This window comes from Aquarana catesbeiana, linkage group LG08, assembly GCF_042186555.1.
Source record: "Aquarana catesbeiana isolate 2022-GZ linkage group LG08, ASM4218655v1, whole genome shotgun sequence".
Classification (NCBI taxonomy): domain Eukaryota; kingdom Metazoa; phylum Chordata; class Amphibia; order Anura; family Ranidae; genus Aquarana; species Aquarana catesbeiana.
The window spans coordinates 231,142,527-231,162,063 of NC_133331.1; the positions used below are offsets into that span (position 1 = coordinate 231,142,527).

At 43.5% G+C, this 19,537-nt stretch overlaps 1 protein-coding gene across 1 annotated transcript in view; it reads right to left on the reverse strand.

Moving 5' to 3' along the window:
- Window positions 1-228: 228 nt before the first annotated feature.
- The window catches only part of TMEM72 (transmembrane protein 72), a 173,034-nt gene continuing 153,725 nt past the window's right edge, over window positions 229-19,537 (reverse strand). The window contains exon 5 of the mRNA XM_073596954.1: window positions 229-3,034. Coding sequence (XP_073453055.1) covers window positions 2,565-3,034 — 470 coding nt within the window. The 3' untranslated portion in view covers window positions 229-2,564. The remainder of the gene's footprint in view (window positions 3,035-19,537) is intronic.

The following is a 19,537-nucleotide window of genomic DNA, read 5'->3' on the forward strand; positions in this document are numbered from 1 at the left end:
AGGGCAGGACCCTTTCTATTTAGTCTTCCACTCTGTCAGAGTATTCATGCAGTCTAAAAGATAACCCTTTGACCTTTTCTCCATCATGGGATTTAGGAAAATGTGGGTTATAAATTAGTTTAATTCAGTAGCAAAATACACAATGAAGGGCTGCCGATTTCTGTTTGCCCTTTGTCAGCACACAGTCTGTACTGAATAACAACAGTCTTATGTAAAATAAGGATCAGATTTTAATTACAATTAATATTCAGCACAAAATGCATTTTACATTCAAGTAATTTACTTTACAGCTTGCATTTAGGAATAAAAACATATATTAACAATAAGGTCTTGTAATTCAGTTTTATGGCTCACTTACTAGTTTTCAGTGGTCCGGCAGAGTGCCAGACATGTATAATTGGGTAAATAGCATCATTCTAGATAATTGGTTGCATATAATCTGTAATCTATGTCTGCCTTATTTCTTCTATATCCTTGCCAGATTTTTGCAGGCTGTTTCCATTTATGAAGCAAACACTGACATAATGGAATACATATCACCTCCTTTGGTGGTCAGCCTTAATTATTTGGGTTTTAGTTCATGTGACTGTGCTAATGAGTATATAGCATATTAATATATATATATATATATATATATATATATATATATATATATACACACACACACACAATCTCTACATATATTTAGGTTCACATAAGTACAGAGCTTTGTGTTCTTCTCATATTTGATCATTTGGTGAATACAGTTTCTGATCTCTGTTGTCATCATCATTAGTCAACATGAAATGAACCGTCCATACACCAACATTATTGCAGGTGTTGGTTGATAACTAAATGCTGATCTTAGCTATTTAGGTGTGATGACAATTCTCATAAAAAAATCTCTAAGGAAATTTAACAAAAGAATAATTGTCTGAATGTTTTTTTTTAGCTGTATTTAAAGGTTTCCAAACAGCTGTTATTCATGCAGGCAGTTTAATGTTAAGCTTTCTGAACCCTGCTGTTTTTTTTTTATATTATGAAGGAAATGAATAAAGAAATCTTTACCAGCTATGGATCCAATACATCACCAAGGCCAAAATAACAGAAACCGATCCTGTGCTCATACAAGCCAACATAGAACTCTTAGTTTAGTGTAGAAGAGAAGCTTTGATATTATTACAACAAAACTAGAAACCTAAATTAACTGGCACACCAAGATTAAGGTTTCAGTAGATGTGATGTCTAAATCTATGAAAAAGCATACAGTACATTGGTAGGCCATGTTTGTATAACTGGGGAAACAATGAAATGGGCCACAGGTTGTATCCAAGAATCAGAGGTCTACATCTTAATATGCCACACATGAATTATAGCTGAAAAAATCATTAGTGACTTTCAAATATTGCTTTCAAATCTACAATGTAGTAACTCTTTAATCTATCAAAATGTAATCCACACTCTTGTGCTACGTAGAATAATATGTGCAAAAGGATTAAGAAAGTGTCTAAACAAATGTACGTATCTAAAATTGTCACATAGCATTACCCCATGGTTATTTTAAGGAAAACTGTAGATGTTTTTGTGAAACAAATTACTTTTTTTGTGCCCTTAACTGCTATCCATGCAGTGATATGTTTTTTTTCCTGTTATGTAGACACCCATGCAACTTAGATTTTTATAGCTGGCCATTTCTGAATCAGGTAAGAAAGCTTAGATTTTCCCAATGCAGTAGAAACTTTTCTGATCTCTTAGCTCTGCTGTCAATCAACATAATTTAGTGGCGAGCAGAGATATAGCAAATATTTCTATGCTTTATGTAGTGGTGTGTTGTGGTGATGTAGTGTATACCTGAAAAAGTGTGTGTGTGTGTATGTATGGGTGGAGGGGGAAACCTTGATGGGAAGTGGAGAAGACTTATGTCAGCAGGACTCCAGCGCAAATGTGAAAAGTTTACTGACTTTTCATATGTGCTTGCACACTTGCTACAGACATGAGCTGTATAGTGGAGCTAACTTTAACAAAGTATCTAAGGTTGCTTCATTGGCATACCTCTGTTTGCAGCAGCCATGACTACTGAAATCAAGTTGAGAAGAAACAGCACCTCGAGAAATAGGGACTGAATATTTTGCAAGGTACCAGTGGCTGGGCTGCATGTTAGCTTTTCCCCCACTGAGAACAGAAAATGTTATGTTTACCACAAACTCTTTTCTATCATCCATTTTCTGGTTGGTACAATCACATTAAAATGTGTTTACCCACATTAGGTAATAAAATTGATCACAGTGTTCAACATCTACAGTATGTTACAAGTATGAAGAAGCAAATAAATTACAACAGTTTATCTTCAATCTCACAATAAACACCTTTGCTTCACTCTACAGCATAAACTACTATGGGATCCATTGTATAATTATCATGTAGCATAATATAAAGAGAAAGTACTTCTTTGGTCAAGGATATACTTGATATTTCATCCAAAATATTTTTCTGGCAAAAACAGTCTGCAAGGGTTTGGGTTAGCTTCACAGTTCTCAGGAAAATAATATTGACAACAGAGTATTACTATTTTATAACCCAAATCCCTAAAAAATGCCAGAAGCCATGGGTAAGGTGTTGGGAACCTGTTTGAGCTCGGTTGGTATGATAGGAATAGTGTCAGAAATTGTCACCTCATGCTCATTGTCCTGTTCTTCAAGAATGCCTTCCTCCATGGGGATAATTTTGATAACCTTTTCCTCAAAGTGAACTTGTTTCTTTTTAGCAGAAGAGTCTATAGAAGTATCTACGTGACCTTGGTCTGTTGTCTTAGATGGTTGACGATCCTTCTTTACTTTGAGTATGCTCCTCATTTGGGTTAGTAGAGACTCTTTCTTCTCCCGCAGGGAGCCATTGAATGTGTAAGTTTGTTCTGTGTCTCCAGCTCTTGTCATGGCAATGGCTGTTGTAGAGGGGTCTGTGTAATATTCAGCCTGCAAAACGCAATCCTTGCTCTTAGTCTTCTTCCGTTTACTCAAGAAAAGATAGGCAAGACCGGTGACAATTAACATGGTTCCTGTGAGCAGATATAAGGAAGCTGTTTTAGCCTTGATTAGTTATTGGTTTTCTATATTGTACTAACATTTTCTATGTTAGATCTGCATAGACTACTAGTCATGTGTTTAATTTAAAGGGTTAGTTCACCTTTGCAGAATAACTGCTTATGCAGTTAAGGGGCAACAGTACATAAAAACAAACTTTGCATTAATGAACAAAATTGGATAAAGTAAAGCTACATGATTCTGGCTAAAATGAGAATCACATTTTTTTTTGCTTAGAATAAAGATCATGATTCTCTCACGATTCTCGCGGTGTAACATCATCTTTTACATTATACAAAAAAATTGGGCTAACTTTACTTTTTCTTTTGTTTTAAATTCATTAAAGTGTATTTTTTTCGGGAAAAATTGTGTTTTTTACAGTGTGACATAAAATAGCGCAACAACCGCCGTTTTATTTTTTAGGGTCTCTGCTAAAAAAATATATATATAATGTTTAAGGGTTCTTAATAATTTTCTAACAAAAAATACTGATTTTAATTTGTAAGCAACATATGTCAGAAAAAGGTTTTGTCTTTAAGTGGTTAAACTGACCTCATTTACAGACTGAAGTTCATCCCTTTGATCTAAAGAACTATATGTTACAATGTTTCTCTTTATCTCTGATGTTGTGATAAACTTGGCGGGCTGCCTGGATTTTTTTTTGTCAGCTGTCAGAAGTGAGCAGAGAACTCTCTGCACTTCTTACATAGAATCAGGAAATGCTGTTTTAACCACTTCAGCCCCGGAAGATTTGGCTGCTGAATGACCAGGTCATTTTTTGCGATTTGGCTGACAATTGCGCAGTCGTGCGACGCTGCACCCAAACAAAATTGATGTCCTGATCATCTCTGTGGTTTTTATTTTTTGCGCTATAAACGAAAGGAGAGCGTCAATTTTGAACAAAACACAATATTTTGTACTTTTTGCTATAATAAATATCCCCTTTTTTTTTAAAAAAAGCTAATTTTTTCTCAGTTTAGGCCGAAATGTATTCTTCTACATATTTTTGGTAAAAAAAAAATCGTAATAAGCGCATATTGATTGAAGAAAGAAATTATAAACTGCGCTAAAACAAAAATCCTAAAAATAAAGTGAGATGGTAGTATAACCTAACATCAGCAAATATTTGAAAATATTTAAAAATAATGATATAAAGTCCAACTCTTCAAAATGGTAGGATGTTCAATTTGAATGTGAGTAATAATACAAATGAGCTATGATTGCTCTTACCAGAAGTATTAGTAATATGAGCGGATGGCAAAAACCCTGCCAGGGCCTTTAAAGTGGTGGACCAGTCAGCAGCGTCCGTCTTCAAATTAAAAACCCCTCAATGGATGCAGGAGAAAGAACAAACAAAAGAAAACTGGCCATAGTGTAGTATATCAAAATGTTAGGCATGGACAGACAGACATACCAAACACCCTGGTGTGCACATAACAACACCCAAAAAAAGGAGGGGAGGGAAGTGAAAAAACCCCACCACCGTGGCTGTAGAATGTGCTTACCGACTCACGGTGATAAGCAGGCTTTATATGAGTTGGAAGCGGATCAAAAGTAGGTAAGGAACACTGTCCCTTGGGGTCGGGCCTCGCTCTCAGCTCCCCCGCCGGCCACTCATTGAATCCACCTCGCATATTGATTGGTTTGCGCAAAAGTTATAACGTCTACAAAATAGGGGATAGATTTAGAGCATTTTTATTATTATTTTTTTTTTTTTACTAGTAATGGCGGCAATCTGAGATTTTTATCGGGACTGCGACATTATGGCGGACACATCGGACACTTTTGACACATTTTTGGGACCATTGGCATTTATACAGCGATCAGTGCTATAAAAATGCACTGATTACTGTAAAAATGTCACTGGCAGGGAAGGGGTTAACACTAGGGGGCGATCAAGGGGCTAACTGTGTTCCCTGTGTGTGTTTCTAACTGTAGGGGGAGGGGACTGACCTAGAGGAAATGGCAGATCGTGATTCCTAGCTATTGGGAACTCACGATCTGTCTCTCCTCACAGAACAGAACAGGGATTTGTGTGTTTACACACACACGTCCCTGTTCTGCCTCTGGTGCCCGCGATTGCTCGTGGCCGGCGGTCATCGCAACCGCCGGCCACGAGCATCGGCACCCCCGCAGTGCAGTGGGTGCATGCCTGCTATACCGCTTAAAGGGGCCAACATATAGCTACAACAGCTCGTGGGATCGTGCCGGCCTGCCATAGTATAATGACGGTGGCTGGTCGGCAAGCATTTAAGATCATGAGGAGACTTGAATCAGGATTTCAATTCTTTAATGATTAATCGTGCAGCTCTAGTATAAAGCATCTGCCATTGAGGTAGGCCTTTTTTCACCCTCCAGTAGCCTGCCTAAAAACCTTCATTAGTGGGTGATCTCCCATCCTGCCCTCTTGCTAGGACAATGCCATGACACTTTAGCTGACTCTCCAGCCAATGATTCTTAGCCCTCCGTGATCATAAGAGCATGTTCTCTGACTGATTCAGAACCCAATGCATGTGCTCTCTCTTGTTTGTTGCAGTAGCCCTGAGCTCAGTGATGTGGCCAATGAGCACATCGCTCATGTTACATAGTTACATAGTTACATAGTAGGTGAGGTTGAAAAAAGACACAAGTCCATCAAGTCCAACCTATGTGTGTGATTATGTGTCAGTATTACATTACATATCCCTGTATATTGCGGTCATTCAGGTGATTATCTAATAGTTTCTTGAAGCTATCAATGCTCCCCGCTGAGACCACCGCCTGTGGAAGGGAATTCCACATCCTTGCCGCTCTTACAGTAAAGAACCCTCTACGTAGTTTAAGGTTAAACCTCTTTTCTTCTAATTGTAATGAGTGGCCACGAGTCTTATTAAACTCTCTTCTGCGAAAAAGTTTTATCCCTATTGTGGGGTCACCAGTACAGTATTTGTAAATTGAAATCATATCCCCTCTCAAGCGTCTCTTCTCCAGAGAGAATATGTTCAGTGCTCGCAACCTTTCCTCATAACTAAGATCCTCCAGACCCTTTATTAGCTTTGTTGCCCTTCTTTGTACTCGCTCCATTTCCAGTACGTCCCTCCTGAGGACTGGTGCCCAGAACTGGACAGCATACTCCAGGTGCGGGCGGACCAGAGTCTTGTAGAGCGGGAGAATTATCGTTTTATCTCTGCAGTTGATCCCCCTTTTAATGCATGCCAATATTCTGTTTGCTTTATTAGCAGCAGCTTGGCATTGCATGCCATTGCTGAGCCTATCATCCACTAGGACCCCCAGGTCCTTTTCCATCCTAGATTCCCCCAGAGGTTCTCCCCCCAGTGTATAGATTGCATTCATATTTTTGCCACCCAAATGCATTATTTTACATTTTTCTACATTGAACCTCATTTGCCATGTAGTCCCCCACCCCATTAAGTTGTTCAGGTCTTTTTGCAAGATTTCCACATCCTGCGGAGAAGTTATTGCCCTGCTTAGCTTAGTATCGTCTGCAAATACAGAGATTGAACTGTTTATCCCATCCTCCAGGTCGTTTATGAACAAATTAAATAGGATTGGTCCCAGCACAGAACCCTGGGGGACCCCACTACCAACCCCTGACCATTCTGAGTACTCCCCATTTATCACCACCCTCTGAACACGCCCTTGTAGCCAGTTTTCAATACATGTACTCACCCTATGGTCCATGCCAACGCACCCTATTTTGTACAGTAAACCTTTATGGGGAACTGTGTCAAATGCTTTTGCAAAATCCAGATACACCACGTCTACAGGCCTTCCTTTATCTAGATGGCAACTCACCTCCTCATAGAAGGTTAATAGATTGGTTTGGCAAGAACGATTCTTCATGAATCCATGCTGATTACTGCTAATGATATCATTCTTATTACTGCGGCGGATGTTTGATGTTTGAATCCTAGAAACAGCAGGCTCTTGTGATGATGGAGTCAAGCATCAATGGCTGAAGTATCATAGCAGTGTCCTAGCAACAGGGCAAGATGGCGAAATGTCAGCTATATGAGTTTTTTGGGCAAGCTTCTGGAGAGGTGAAAATGGCCTACAGCAATAGCAAGTACATTATTAACAATTTTTTATAGCAGCACAGTTTTTTTTTAATCTACTGGTGCCATAAGCAGTGTTTTTGCAAAGGTAAAATTATTCTACACTTCTGTCTGCAGTTCAAAATTGTACAGAATTAGCACCAATTGTGTTTAATCTAGAACTCTTTGCTTTCAAAGAATTAAACACATGGCAATTTGGGGAATAAAAATGTGTGAAACCTGTAATGTGCTCAAACATGAAGGATGCATTTTTCTGCAACTCAAATGATGTTAAATTACATTAATGATGCAAGTTGGAAGCTCGTTTTGATTAGTTCAAGACCACAACGGTTGCCCCGAGTATAATTCCTGCAAACAGTGCAATTGATATCTGAAACTGCTTCATTGAGTAAACAAAGCCCAAAATTGTAACAGAATAAGTCAGGAATACTGAGTCACATATAGAACACACACATTTACAGAATATATACATATTTTGAGGCACTGGTTGGCAGGATTGTGAACCATGTATTTGTGTGACCTTGGTTTCTCACCTATAGATTGTGAGGAGCTACAGAGTTTGTGACTGAAATGGAAGAAACAAACTTAATTTTCTCAAATCATAACAAGTTCTGTCCCTGGTCCTAGTGTCAAGAGACTTTATAGAGCTTTGGATGGGACAAAATTCCCTATCCTGAGTCCAAATCTTACCTGTAGTCAGACCTCTGGTGTGTGCTGTGCACAGAAATGGTATTTTGGGACTTGACTGATTCCCCACTCTATCTGCTGAGAGCCTTCTGCTAGGTGAAAAGGCTAATTCCTGAACAGTACAAAGGTAGAATATTTGCCTGATTGTTTGGGGAACCCATTAGGGGGCACCCTGTTAGTCAGGAACTTATATAAGTTTAGTTATCGGCTCCGATTTGCAGATGTTTTGTTTTATGCAATGGACTGTGCAAAGCTGTCCTGCACTGAAACTTTATTGGTTTGCTGCCTTTATTAAGAAGTGCAGGAAAAACATGGTTGGACTGTTTCCAGGTGTCCCCATCTGGTTCATAGTATACCCAGAGGCGGACTGACCATTGGGGCATTCGGACGCTGACCGAGGGCCCGCGGCCAGTAGGGGGCCCATGAGAAGCTCCTAAGAGATGCTCATCGGATCTAGGGGTATGATGCTGGCAGTGCTGCGACGGATCCGTTCTGCCGCTGTGGGGGGGCCAAGACACAGCATCTCCCCCCTGCACCTCTGGCTTTCAGTTTGGCCCCTCCCCTCTCCACTGTACAGAATCAGGAGGAGAACTACAAGCCCCAGTGAGATCCACAGGCACCATAGAGCTGCCGATCGCCACCTCCCACCCCCCCCCCCTGTGCTGGGGGTTGGAGGTGCACAGCCAGGTACTGGGGAACCTCTGGGGGGGGTTAAGTCTGGGAACCCTGATGTAAGGGGGAGGCTCTCTGGGGACCCTGATGTATGGGGGTCTCTCTGGGGACCCTGATGTATGGGGGGGTTCTCTAGGACCCTGATGTATGGGGGGGCTCTCTGGGGAACCTGATGTATGGAGGGCTCTTTGGGAACCCTGATGTATGTGGGGAGGCTCTCTGGGGACCCTGATGTATGGGGGGCTCTCTGGGACCCTGATGTATGGGAGGCTCTCTGGGGACCCTGATGTATGGGTGGGCTCTCTGGGACCCTGATGTATGGAGGGCTCTCTGGGGACCCTGATGTATGGGGGGACTCTCTGGGGACTCTGATGTATGGGGGGGCTCTCTGGGAACCCAGATCTATGGTGGGGCTCTCTGGGACCCTGATGTATAGGGGGCTCTCTGGGGACCCTGATGTATGGGGGGGCTCCCTGGGGACCCTGATGTATGGGGGGGCTCTCTGGGGACCCTGATGTATGGGGGGGCTCTCGGGGGACCCTGATGTATGAGGGGGCTCTCTGGGGACCCTGATGTATGGGGGGGGGCTCGCTGGGGACCCTGGTGTATGGGGGGCTCTCTGGGGACCCAGATCTATGGGGGGGTCTCTGGGGACCCTGATGTATGGGGGACTCTCTGGGGACCCAGATCTATGGGGGGGCTCTCTGGGACCCTGATGTTTGGGGGTTCTCTGGGGACCCTGTTGTATGGGGGGCTCTCTGGGGACCCTGATATATGGGGGGGCTCTCTGGGGACCCTGATGTATGGGGGGCTCTCTTGGGGAGTGGACCCTGATATATGGGGGGCTCTCTGGAGACCTTGATGTAAGGCGGGGCTCTCTGGGGACCCTGATGGAATGGGGGGGGGCTCTCTGGGGACCCTGATGTATGGGAGGGCTCTCTGGAGACCTTGATGTAAGAGGGGGCTCTCGGGGGACCCTGATGTAAGGGGGGGCTCTCTGGGGACCCTGATGTAAGGGGGGGCTCTCTGGGGACCCTAATGTAAAGGGGGAGCTCTCTGGGGACCCTGATTTAAGGGGGGTTGGGGGCTCTCTGAGGACCCTGATGTAAGGAGGGGGCTCTCTGGGGACCCTGATGTAAGGGGGGGCTCTCTGGGGACCCTGATGTAAGGGGGGGCTCTCTGGAGACCCTGATGTAAGGAGGGGTCGGGGCTCTCTGGGGACCCTGATGTAAGGATGGGGCTCTCTGGGGACCGTGATGCAAGGGGAGGCTCTCTGGGGACCCTGATGTAAGGGGGGGCTCTCTGGGGACCCTGATGTAAGGGGGGGCTCTCTGGAGACCCTGATGTAAGGAGGGGTCGGGGCTCTCTGGGGACCCTGATGTAAGGATGGGGCTCTCTGGGGACCGTGATGCAAGGGGAGGCTCTCTGGGGACCCTGATGTAAGTGGGGGAGGCTCTCTGGGGACTTTTTTACATTGGCAGACCACCGTTCTGCCTCTGATGGAAAGGATCGTCAGGGCCCGGCGGACATCGGGTCCGTCGGACCCGCTGATTAGCTCTCGGTGTGTCCAATCACAGCAGCAGTGGGTCAAACAGCAGACAGACCCGCAAGTGCAGAATCAAGTACCTGTACGTGATTCTGCTCACAGGAGATGCAGCCCCGCAGTAAATGTACATAGTTAATGTGAGTTTATTTTTCTTTATTTTCTTAACTCTTTAAACATTTATTTTGAACATACAGTAGAGAAATTCTGTGACCAATGCATGTAATGTAGCAGTGCAATATATATGTGGGGCTTTGTGAGGGTGAGGCTTGTGTGTGGGTGGGTGGGGACAAAGGGGGCCCCATGATCCCCTATTGCCCGGGGGCCCCATAAGTTGTCAGTCCGCCCCTGAGTATACCACTGCCAATACCAGTTGAGCATCACATAAATTGCATGTCTATTCATTTACTTTGCTTTTACATAATTGCTTGCCTTACACACACAGCAGCAGAAACCCAATACGATTGATTGATACCATCCCAAAAGAAATCTGTAATATAATATTAATAATAAACTTTATTTTTTATAGCATCTTTAAAGGTAGCTTCTCAAAGTGCTTTACAAAGACAAGAGAAATAAAAACACAGGAAATACATAGGATAAAGTAAAAAGGGACAATTACATGTAAGATGGTCTAAAAACGTTTTTAGATTTTAATAGAAAGATTTGGGAGAAGATGACTCTGATGTTTTTTCCAGAGTTTTGGGGCATAGCAGGAGAAGATTCTGTCTCTTGTAGTCAGTAGTAACTGAGCATTAGAAGCAACAGAGCCAAAAAATATTGCAAGGTATAAAAAAAGCCAAATCTATTAATCTATCAAATTGTCAAACAAGGCAAAACAAATAAAATAACATATTGTCATATTGTCATGATCTTCTATTCAGTAAGGGTCGGTTCACACTGGGGCGACTTGGGATCCGACTTGTACGCCCTCAAGTCGCCCCAAGTCGCCCCAAGTCGCTTTGCATTTAGATTATCATGGTAGGCAATGGGAGCGTCTTAATTGACACTACTGAAGTCGCTCCGACTTCAGAAAAGGTTCCTGTACTACTTCTATCCGACTTGTAGGCGACTTGTACCCATTCAACTCAATGTAAGTCGCCTGCAAGTCGGATCTCTCAAGCGACTTTGCAGAGAAAACCCCTCCCTCCCCCCTCCCTCCCAGAGAGGTGATTGGCCACAGGCGAAGTCGCCTGTCATGGAGGCGACTTCAAGTCGCCTCGTAATTTGCCGAAGTCGCGCTGAAGTCGCGCTAAAGTCGCGCTGAAGCCGCGTTGAAGTCGCGGTACAAAGTCGCGCTAAAGTCGCGTTGCCCATGTGTGAACCGACCCTAACACACTATATTGTGTACAAACACAATCCACAAACACGCAGATCTGAGGCAGTTGTTATGCTGAACAAAAAAAAAGTCACAATGCCATGTCTCAGAGACAAAAGCAAAAATTTTCACACAGCAGCTGGAGATCAAGCAAGCAGTTTTCGATTGGGCCCCAGACAGCAATGTAAGAGAGAAAGATGAGGCAGTGTTTTTCAAGAAAAAAAAACATTAGGGTATGGCATTGCAAACAAAGCTGATTTAAATATTGTAGAGCACATTAACCACTTGCTTACTGGGCACTTAAACCCCCTTCCTGCCCAGACCAATTTTCAGCTTTCAGCGCTGTCACTCTTTGAATGACAATTGCGCGGTCATGCAACACTGTACCCAGATGACATTTTTATCATTTTTTTCACATAAATAGAGCTTTCTTTTGGTGGTATTTGATCACCACTGCATTTTTTATTTTTTGTTTAAAAAAAATGAAAAAAGACCAAAAATGTTGAAAAACAAAACAAAACAAAACAGTTTTATATTTTGTTATAAAATTTAGCAAACAGGTAATTTTTCTCCTTCATTGATGTACGCTGATGAGGCGGCACTGATGGGCACTAATAGGCTGCACTGATGGGCATTAATAGGTGGCACTGATGGGCACCAATAGGCTGAACTGATGGGAACTGATAAGGCGACACTGATGGGCACTGATAGGTGGCACTAGTGGGCACTGATAGGTGGCACTGATGGGCATTGATAGGTGGCACTGAAGGGCATTGATAGGTGGCACTGAAGGGCATTTAAAGGTGACATTGATAGCTAGCACTGATGGGTGGCACTGATGGGTGGCAGTGATGGGCACTGGTAGGTGAGACTGATAGGCAGCACTGCTATCTGGCACTGATTGGCACCACTGGTGGGCATTGTTAGGTGGCACTGGTGGGCATTGATAGGTGGCGTTGATTGGTGGCGCTGATATTCACTGGTGGGCACTGGCAGGTGGCACTGATATGCACTGGTGGGCACTGGCAGGTGGCACTGGTGGGCATAGGTGAGGTGGCTGAGCCTCTTCCTCTTCGGGACCGAAGTCCCTTTTCAGATCTGCTTTTTTTTTTCTCCTCACGCTGTCAGATTACCGATCTTCTGTTTGCATCACGTGATCAGCTGTCATTGGCTGACAGCTGATCACATGGTAAAGGGCTGGGATCGGTCCCTTACTCCGATCTGTGATCACCCGAGTCTCATTGACTCAGTAATTACAGAGCGCACCACGTGTGCCTCATGGGGGGCGCGCGAGAAGCACGCAAAGGGGGGTACGTCTATTGACCGCCCCCCAGCAATGTAGGTCCGCGCTATAGCCATCGTTTGGCTATAGCGCAGACGGGAAAGGGTTAAACAAGCACTATGTCAAAAAAGAAATGGGGGATATTTTATTTAGATTTAAAGAACTAAATTGATTAGCTGGACAGTATGTACTCATTATTTGCTAATATTATATGTCAGTGGGAGACTGATCAAATCAATAGTGTTTCTCTGAGACAATTTGAAAGGGAGAGTGCAGAAAAACTTCATCTGTAGATCCAAAAATTATATTTTATTCTCCCTGGGACAAAGTATAAAATGTTTTGAAGAAGTATCTGCACATATTTCATAGCACGTTTTATAGGCAAGAATTTTAAGAGGTAAAGAGTGAGACCAGGCTATTTTTAAGTAAGGAATCATTCTTACGCCATGCTACTTTAACCATTTGCCTACTGGGGCAAATTTAAAAAATTTTGTACACTTGCTAAAATCTGAATTTTTACTTGAAATTACTTTTAACACCAAAAATATTTATTTTCTGAAAGAAACCCTAGACAATAAATTGGTGGTAGATGCAATTGAAATGTTTTTGCTGTGAAATTACAAAAAACTATGATACTTAAATTTTTCCATAGGTGATACTTTAAAAGCCTTTACAGGTTATTAAGTATTTAAGATTAAACTTGCATTATGGCCCCAGAATTTTGTTTTAACTTTGATGTTCACAACAAGACCTAAAATGTTTTTTACAATTTTCTTTTTTTATCTTTAATTTGATTGCTATCAGAAAGGGGCTAACAACTGAAGTAATAGCACTGGGCAGGTGACAAGTCCTCTTTACGAAGACATTGGGGGCCTACAGTTCATGCATCCTGTATCAGCAGCCACTGGTTTGGGGAAAAGAAACCCAGCTCCTCAAGCCGGCCCTAATGCTATACTCGCATAGGCACTCATTAATAGCCCTCTGCTGCATGTTCAGCAGCTGCAGCATAGTAAAAATCCTGTTCCACCTAGTGGGCATGTCACAGATCAGGTGGTTTGCAGGCAGATGGAATTCCTGTTGAAATTCATCCATCCAGTGTTAGGACCACCTGAAATGGCTACAAACTCTTCCAGCCTGCCTCAGAAGATCTTCTACCCATGAACCATTGAACCTCTGCACCTACAGACTGAGGATATGTGACAGGCAAGGTAAACATCCCAAAAGTTTGGGATTCACGCGAACATTCAAACCGAACACCTAGCTCATCCCCAGGAGCAGTGGGTGGATGTATTAGCACCCTTTTTAATGGAGGAGCTCCAAATGGCCTACTTTGACTTGAAACCTCAGGATGTCAAGAAATATCCTTAAAGCTAAACTCTAACTTTCTTTTCACTAGGACTGAATGGAATGATCAGTCCCAGCACAGATCATACCTCTGTATCATGTTTCACTGTTGTCCGCGGATTTGATATTCTGCGTTTAGTTGTGGATTTGTACCATGTGACAGTCTGTATAACGTGCTGTAGAATGAATGCCTTCCATAGCCACTTCCTGCTGCATCTCTAGCCTAAAACAAACCCCTCTTTAGTCTTTCAAATTGTGTAACTTCCTTCACAGGTCTAATGGTGGGTGGGATGGAATACATCCTAATTAGCATTCAGTCCCGCCCAGTCACACCTACAGGAAGAGTCCAAACCTCCCAAGTCCCACCTCACAGATCACAGCATTATTCAAAATTCAATAGGAAACGCCTTCATAGTCTGTTCTGAAAGCTAGCTGTGCTACTGCTGGGATGGATGAATAGATAGCCCTGATACACATAGCACCACATGAAAGTCACCAGCGCCACTATCACAGATTATCACCATTACACAGAAAATGCGTGCTTTTTCTTGCAGATTGCCCTGCATTTAGAAATGCGCAAATGTGAATACAGCCAAAATGGTTACACATTGCTACGCATTTTCAAACGCATGGAAAAGCATACATTTTCTTGCGGGTTGCTGTGCATTCAGAAATGCGCAGACGCAAACAAATGGTAACATAAGCACAACACGCATTACTGCATGTTTCTGGAAAGCATGGCATGGTGTGCATTTTCTTGTGGGTTGCAGTGCATTTGGAAATGCTCGGATGTGAACGAATAGTAACGCAAACGCGACGTGCATTGCCATTTGTTTTCTAAACACATAACAAAGCATGTGTTTTCTTTGCTGGTTGCTGTTTGGAAACGTTTAAATGAGAACACAGCCTAAATGGTAACACTGAAGTGACACACATTGCTGAGCGTTTTTAAAACACATGACAAAGGGTGTGTTTTTTTTATTGCAGGTTGCCATGTGCTCAAAAACATGCAGATGCAAACAAATGGTAATGCAATCGAGCCGCATGCTGCCACGAGTATTTGAAATGCTCACGAAAGCATGTGTTTTCTCAGATGCAAACGAATGGTAACACAAGTGTGATGCGCGTTGCTGTGCATTTCCAAAATGCGCTGCAAAGTGTGCGTTTTTGTGCAGTTTGCCACACAAATGCGTTGCTATGTGTTTTTGAAACGCACAACAAAGTGTGTGCTTTCTGTGCTGGGTGCATCGGAAACATGACATACTTTGCTGCGCATTTTCAAAACACACTCCAAAACATAAGTTTTTTTATTTTTCTATGCGTTTGTATACAGGAATACAAATCATTGGTAACACAAACGTGATTTCGTTTTCGAAACACATGGCATAGCGTGCATTTTCATGCAGGTTGTCATGCGCTCAGAAATGTGCAGATGAGAATGCAGCCTAAATGGTAATGAAAGTGCGAAGTGCATTGCCACGCATTTTAGAAACACACGTGTGTTTTCTGCACGGGTTGCCATGCATTCAGAAACACGCAGATGCGAACCCAGCCTAAATGACACCATGAAAGCGACGTGTGTTTGGTGGGCGTAGCTATGCATTTTCTGTGTGGGTTGCATGATGCAAGTATGCATGAGGGTCCTCTTAGCAAGCGGCGGTGGGGGAAGAGGAAGATCAGGGCTGCAAAACCATTACACAGAGCAGGGAAGTATGATATGTTTATTATTTTTAAAAAATAAAAAAATTGCCTAGAATCACTTTCATTTTCTGACTAAAATTCCACTTCCTGCTTGTTCCCAGGAATGGAGTGTGGGTGGGGATAAAACAATTCCATTCCACCCCCAATCACCACCCACATGAAGGCCCAAAAACACCCACAGTAACCCTATTGCCGCATACACACGATCGGACTTTACGGCATACTTGGTCCGGTGAACCGGAGTCCGTCGGACAATTCGATCATGTGTGGGCTCCAGGACTTTTTTTTCTCAAACGTTTGACAGACCGTTTGACAGACCTAGAAATTAAACATGTTTCAAATCTGTCTGACGGACTCCAGTCCGGTCGAAAAGTCCGCTCGTCTGTATGCTAGTCCGATGGACAAAAAACGACGCAAGGGCAGCTAATGGCTACTGGCTATGAACTTCCTTGTTTTAGTCCGGTGTACTTCACCACGTACGAATCCGTCAGACTTTGTTTGATTGTGTGTAGGCAATTCCGTTCATTCGGAAAGTCCGTCGTAAAGTCCGCCGAAAAGTACGCCAGACAAAGTCTGCCGTAAAATCAGCATTATGCCGCGTACACACGGTCGGACTTTCCGGCATACTTGGTCCGGCGGACCAGAGTCCGCCGCACAATCCGACCGTGTGTAGGCTCCAGCGGACTTTTTTTCCCAAAAGTCCGCCGTACCTAGATTTAAAGCATGCTTCAAATCTTAGTCCGCCGGACTCAGTTCCTGACGGAAAGCCCGTTCGTCTGCAGACCCCGATCCCCCCTCCTGAACCGTACCAGGCCGCATGCCCTCAACTAAGTACATAAAGGTTTTAAAATGAGCAAATTAAATATGAATGGATCAGGAGTCTCTAGTGGACATAGAGGGTGTATACCGTTGTGCAACGTTCACCAAACGCTTTTCCACCTCGTGCTCCACACACCCGCAAGGGGTTCAAACTCACCAGAACCCGGAGGTTATCAGGCCTCAATTAGCATCCTGTGGTCTGTTCACTCTAGATATCCTCATAAGATAGCTTTAAAACCATCTCTGAAATCCATATGCATGTAAAAGAGTCTCCAAAAATAGTCTAATTCTGTTTTAAAATGTATTCTCAATCTCAGATGAATAGAATCCAATAATGGATAACGCATTTACAGTCCAACAGTGGTCATGTAGCTCAAGGTCGGTTACTCACGGCGACCGCAAATCATGTCACGACGCTGTGCGTTCCAAGACCCAGGGAACCAAACTGGAAGGAGGAGGTGCTGGGTGTTGAGATCAATACGATCTACACCGGAGTACACCCCGTTCTTTTAATCCCAGGGAAAGCAGACAATGTAAGCGGACAATGTAAGCTCACTTGAGTAACCAACCTTGAGCTGGTGAGTTTGAACCCCTTGCGGGTGTGTGGTGCAGGAGGTGGAAAAGCGTTTGGTGAACGGTGCACTCATTAACTTTTTGCTGTATACACCCTCTATGTCCACTAGAGACTCCTGATCCATTCATATTTCGTTTGCTCATTTTAAAACCTTTATGTACATAGTAGTGACTCTGTACCAGCCTGTCAGTTTTATTTCAGTTTGCTGATGGGAGTGCCGCTTTGATGTTTTAATTGTTACTCTATTAGTCTTTTGAATATGTCATTTTTTTCCCACAGGTTTTTGGAAAATGTGGAAAGAAAATGAAAATGCATTTTGTTTTACACAGAGTTGCCCATTTATAAGGTATTTCTAATATATAGCATGTATGTACATACCAAAAATTACATCCTAAAATGCATTCTGCTACTCCTAAATATGGCGATACCGCATTTGTGAGACTTTTACACAGCCTGGTCACATACAGAGGCCCAAAATGCAAGAAGCAGCATCAGGTATTCTAGGAACATAAATTACACATCAAATTTCCTGACTATCTATTACACTTTTGAAGGCCCTGGAGCACAAGGACAATAGAAACAACCACAAAATTACCCAATTTTGGAAAGCAAACACCCCAATGTATATTCTATGAGGTATAATGAGTCTTTTAAACATGTCATTTTTTTTCCCACAAGTTTTTGAAAAATGTATAAAGAAAATTAAAACGCATTTTTTACACATTTTTACGGCACTGACGAGCGCGGTTGAGGATCTACTGATAGGGTGGCACTGATGAGCACTCACTGATGGTCACAGATGTGCACTATTGGGCACTGATGAGCACTAATAGGGCACTGTAGTGGCACTGATGAGCACTGCAGTGGCACTGATGAGCACTAATAGGGCACTACAGTGAGTGGCACTGATGATCACTTTAGTGGCACTAAAGATCACTTTAGTGGCACTAATGAGCACTCACTGATGGCACTGTGGAGCACTGATGTGCACTGTAGAGCACTGATGAGCACTCACTGATGTGCACTGTAGGGCACTAATGTGCACTGATAAGCACTCACTGATGTGCATTAATAAGCACTCACTGATGGACACTGATGGCACTGTAGGGCACTGATGTGCACTGTAGGGCACTGATGAGCATTGTAGTGGCACCGTAGGGCACTGATGATCAGTGTAGTGGCACTGTAGTGGCACCGTAGGGCACTGATGAGCACTGTAGTGGCACTGTAGTGGCACTGATGGGCACTGTAGTGGCACTGAATAGCACTGTAGTGGCACTGTAGTGTCTTTGAGTAGCACTGTAGGGCACTTTTATCCACTGTAGTGACACTGATGAGCATTGTAGTGGCACTGATAGCACTGTAGTGGCACCGATGAGCACTGTTGGCACTGTAGGGGCACTGATGGCACAGTAGGGGTACTGTAGGGCACTGTAGGGGCACTGATGAACAATGTTGGCACTGTAGGAGCACTGATGTGGCATCGATGAGTACTGTTAGCACTGTCGGGCCACTGATGAGCACTGTTGGCACTGTAGAGGCGCTAATGAGCACTTTTGACACTGTAGGGGCACCAGTGAGCACTTTTGATACTGTAGGGGCACTGATGAGCACTGTTGGCACTGTAGGGTCTCTCAGGATCGTGCCAGCTCGCACTGTTGCGGTGTTTCTCTATCCTCTCCTCACACCAACTTTTTAGTGTGTGAGAAGAGGACAGAGAAAGACCGCAGCAGCGCGAGGTGAACTGGCCATGAAGCCAGTTTGATGACAAGTGATTGCTCCATCATTGGATGGAGTGATCAAGTGGTAAAGGGCCCCTGTAATTGGCCCTTTGCCCAAATCTGTGATGCGCTAGGTCCCAAGGACCCAGCCATCACAGACACTTCCAGCTGCTCGCCACAGGGGGGGCGCTTGAGAAGCGCAAGCACGGGAGGCTGTCATATGATTGCATTCCAGAACTAGCCAGCCATGCTGTAGCCGTTGTTCGGCTATAGCGTGGTTGGCAAGTGGTTAAACACTGCTCGTAGAAGCAAAAAAGAAAGAAAAAGGGCATTTTGCTTAGTTTTGTTGTGTTTTATTGTATAAGGGTTGTGAAAAAAAATCATTGCAAATCAATATAAAAAGAAAGCCTTTTTTTTCCTTTAAAAAAAATAATATATGTATTACCTTGTTATCTTAATAAATGACAAAATTATTGCCTAATAAACAGGTCCATAGCAGAAATGTAAACATTTCTCTTGTCCTTAGGGGGTGAACAGTTGTGAGAGGCGCAGTGGTTAACTCAGAGGAGAAACCCAAGCTAGGACTGGGGTTACCGTGGCTGTCGAAGCATGGGGTGTGCTCACATAGAAATATGATCCTGAAAAGCCTGCAAGGGCTCAGACGTATGATTTTTTCCACCTTACAAATAACCAGTTGCACCCAGAGGTGCTCAACCATACTCAAATTCTGGAATGAGGAGTGGTCTAAAACTGTTAAGATAC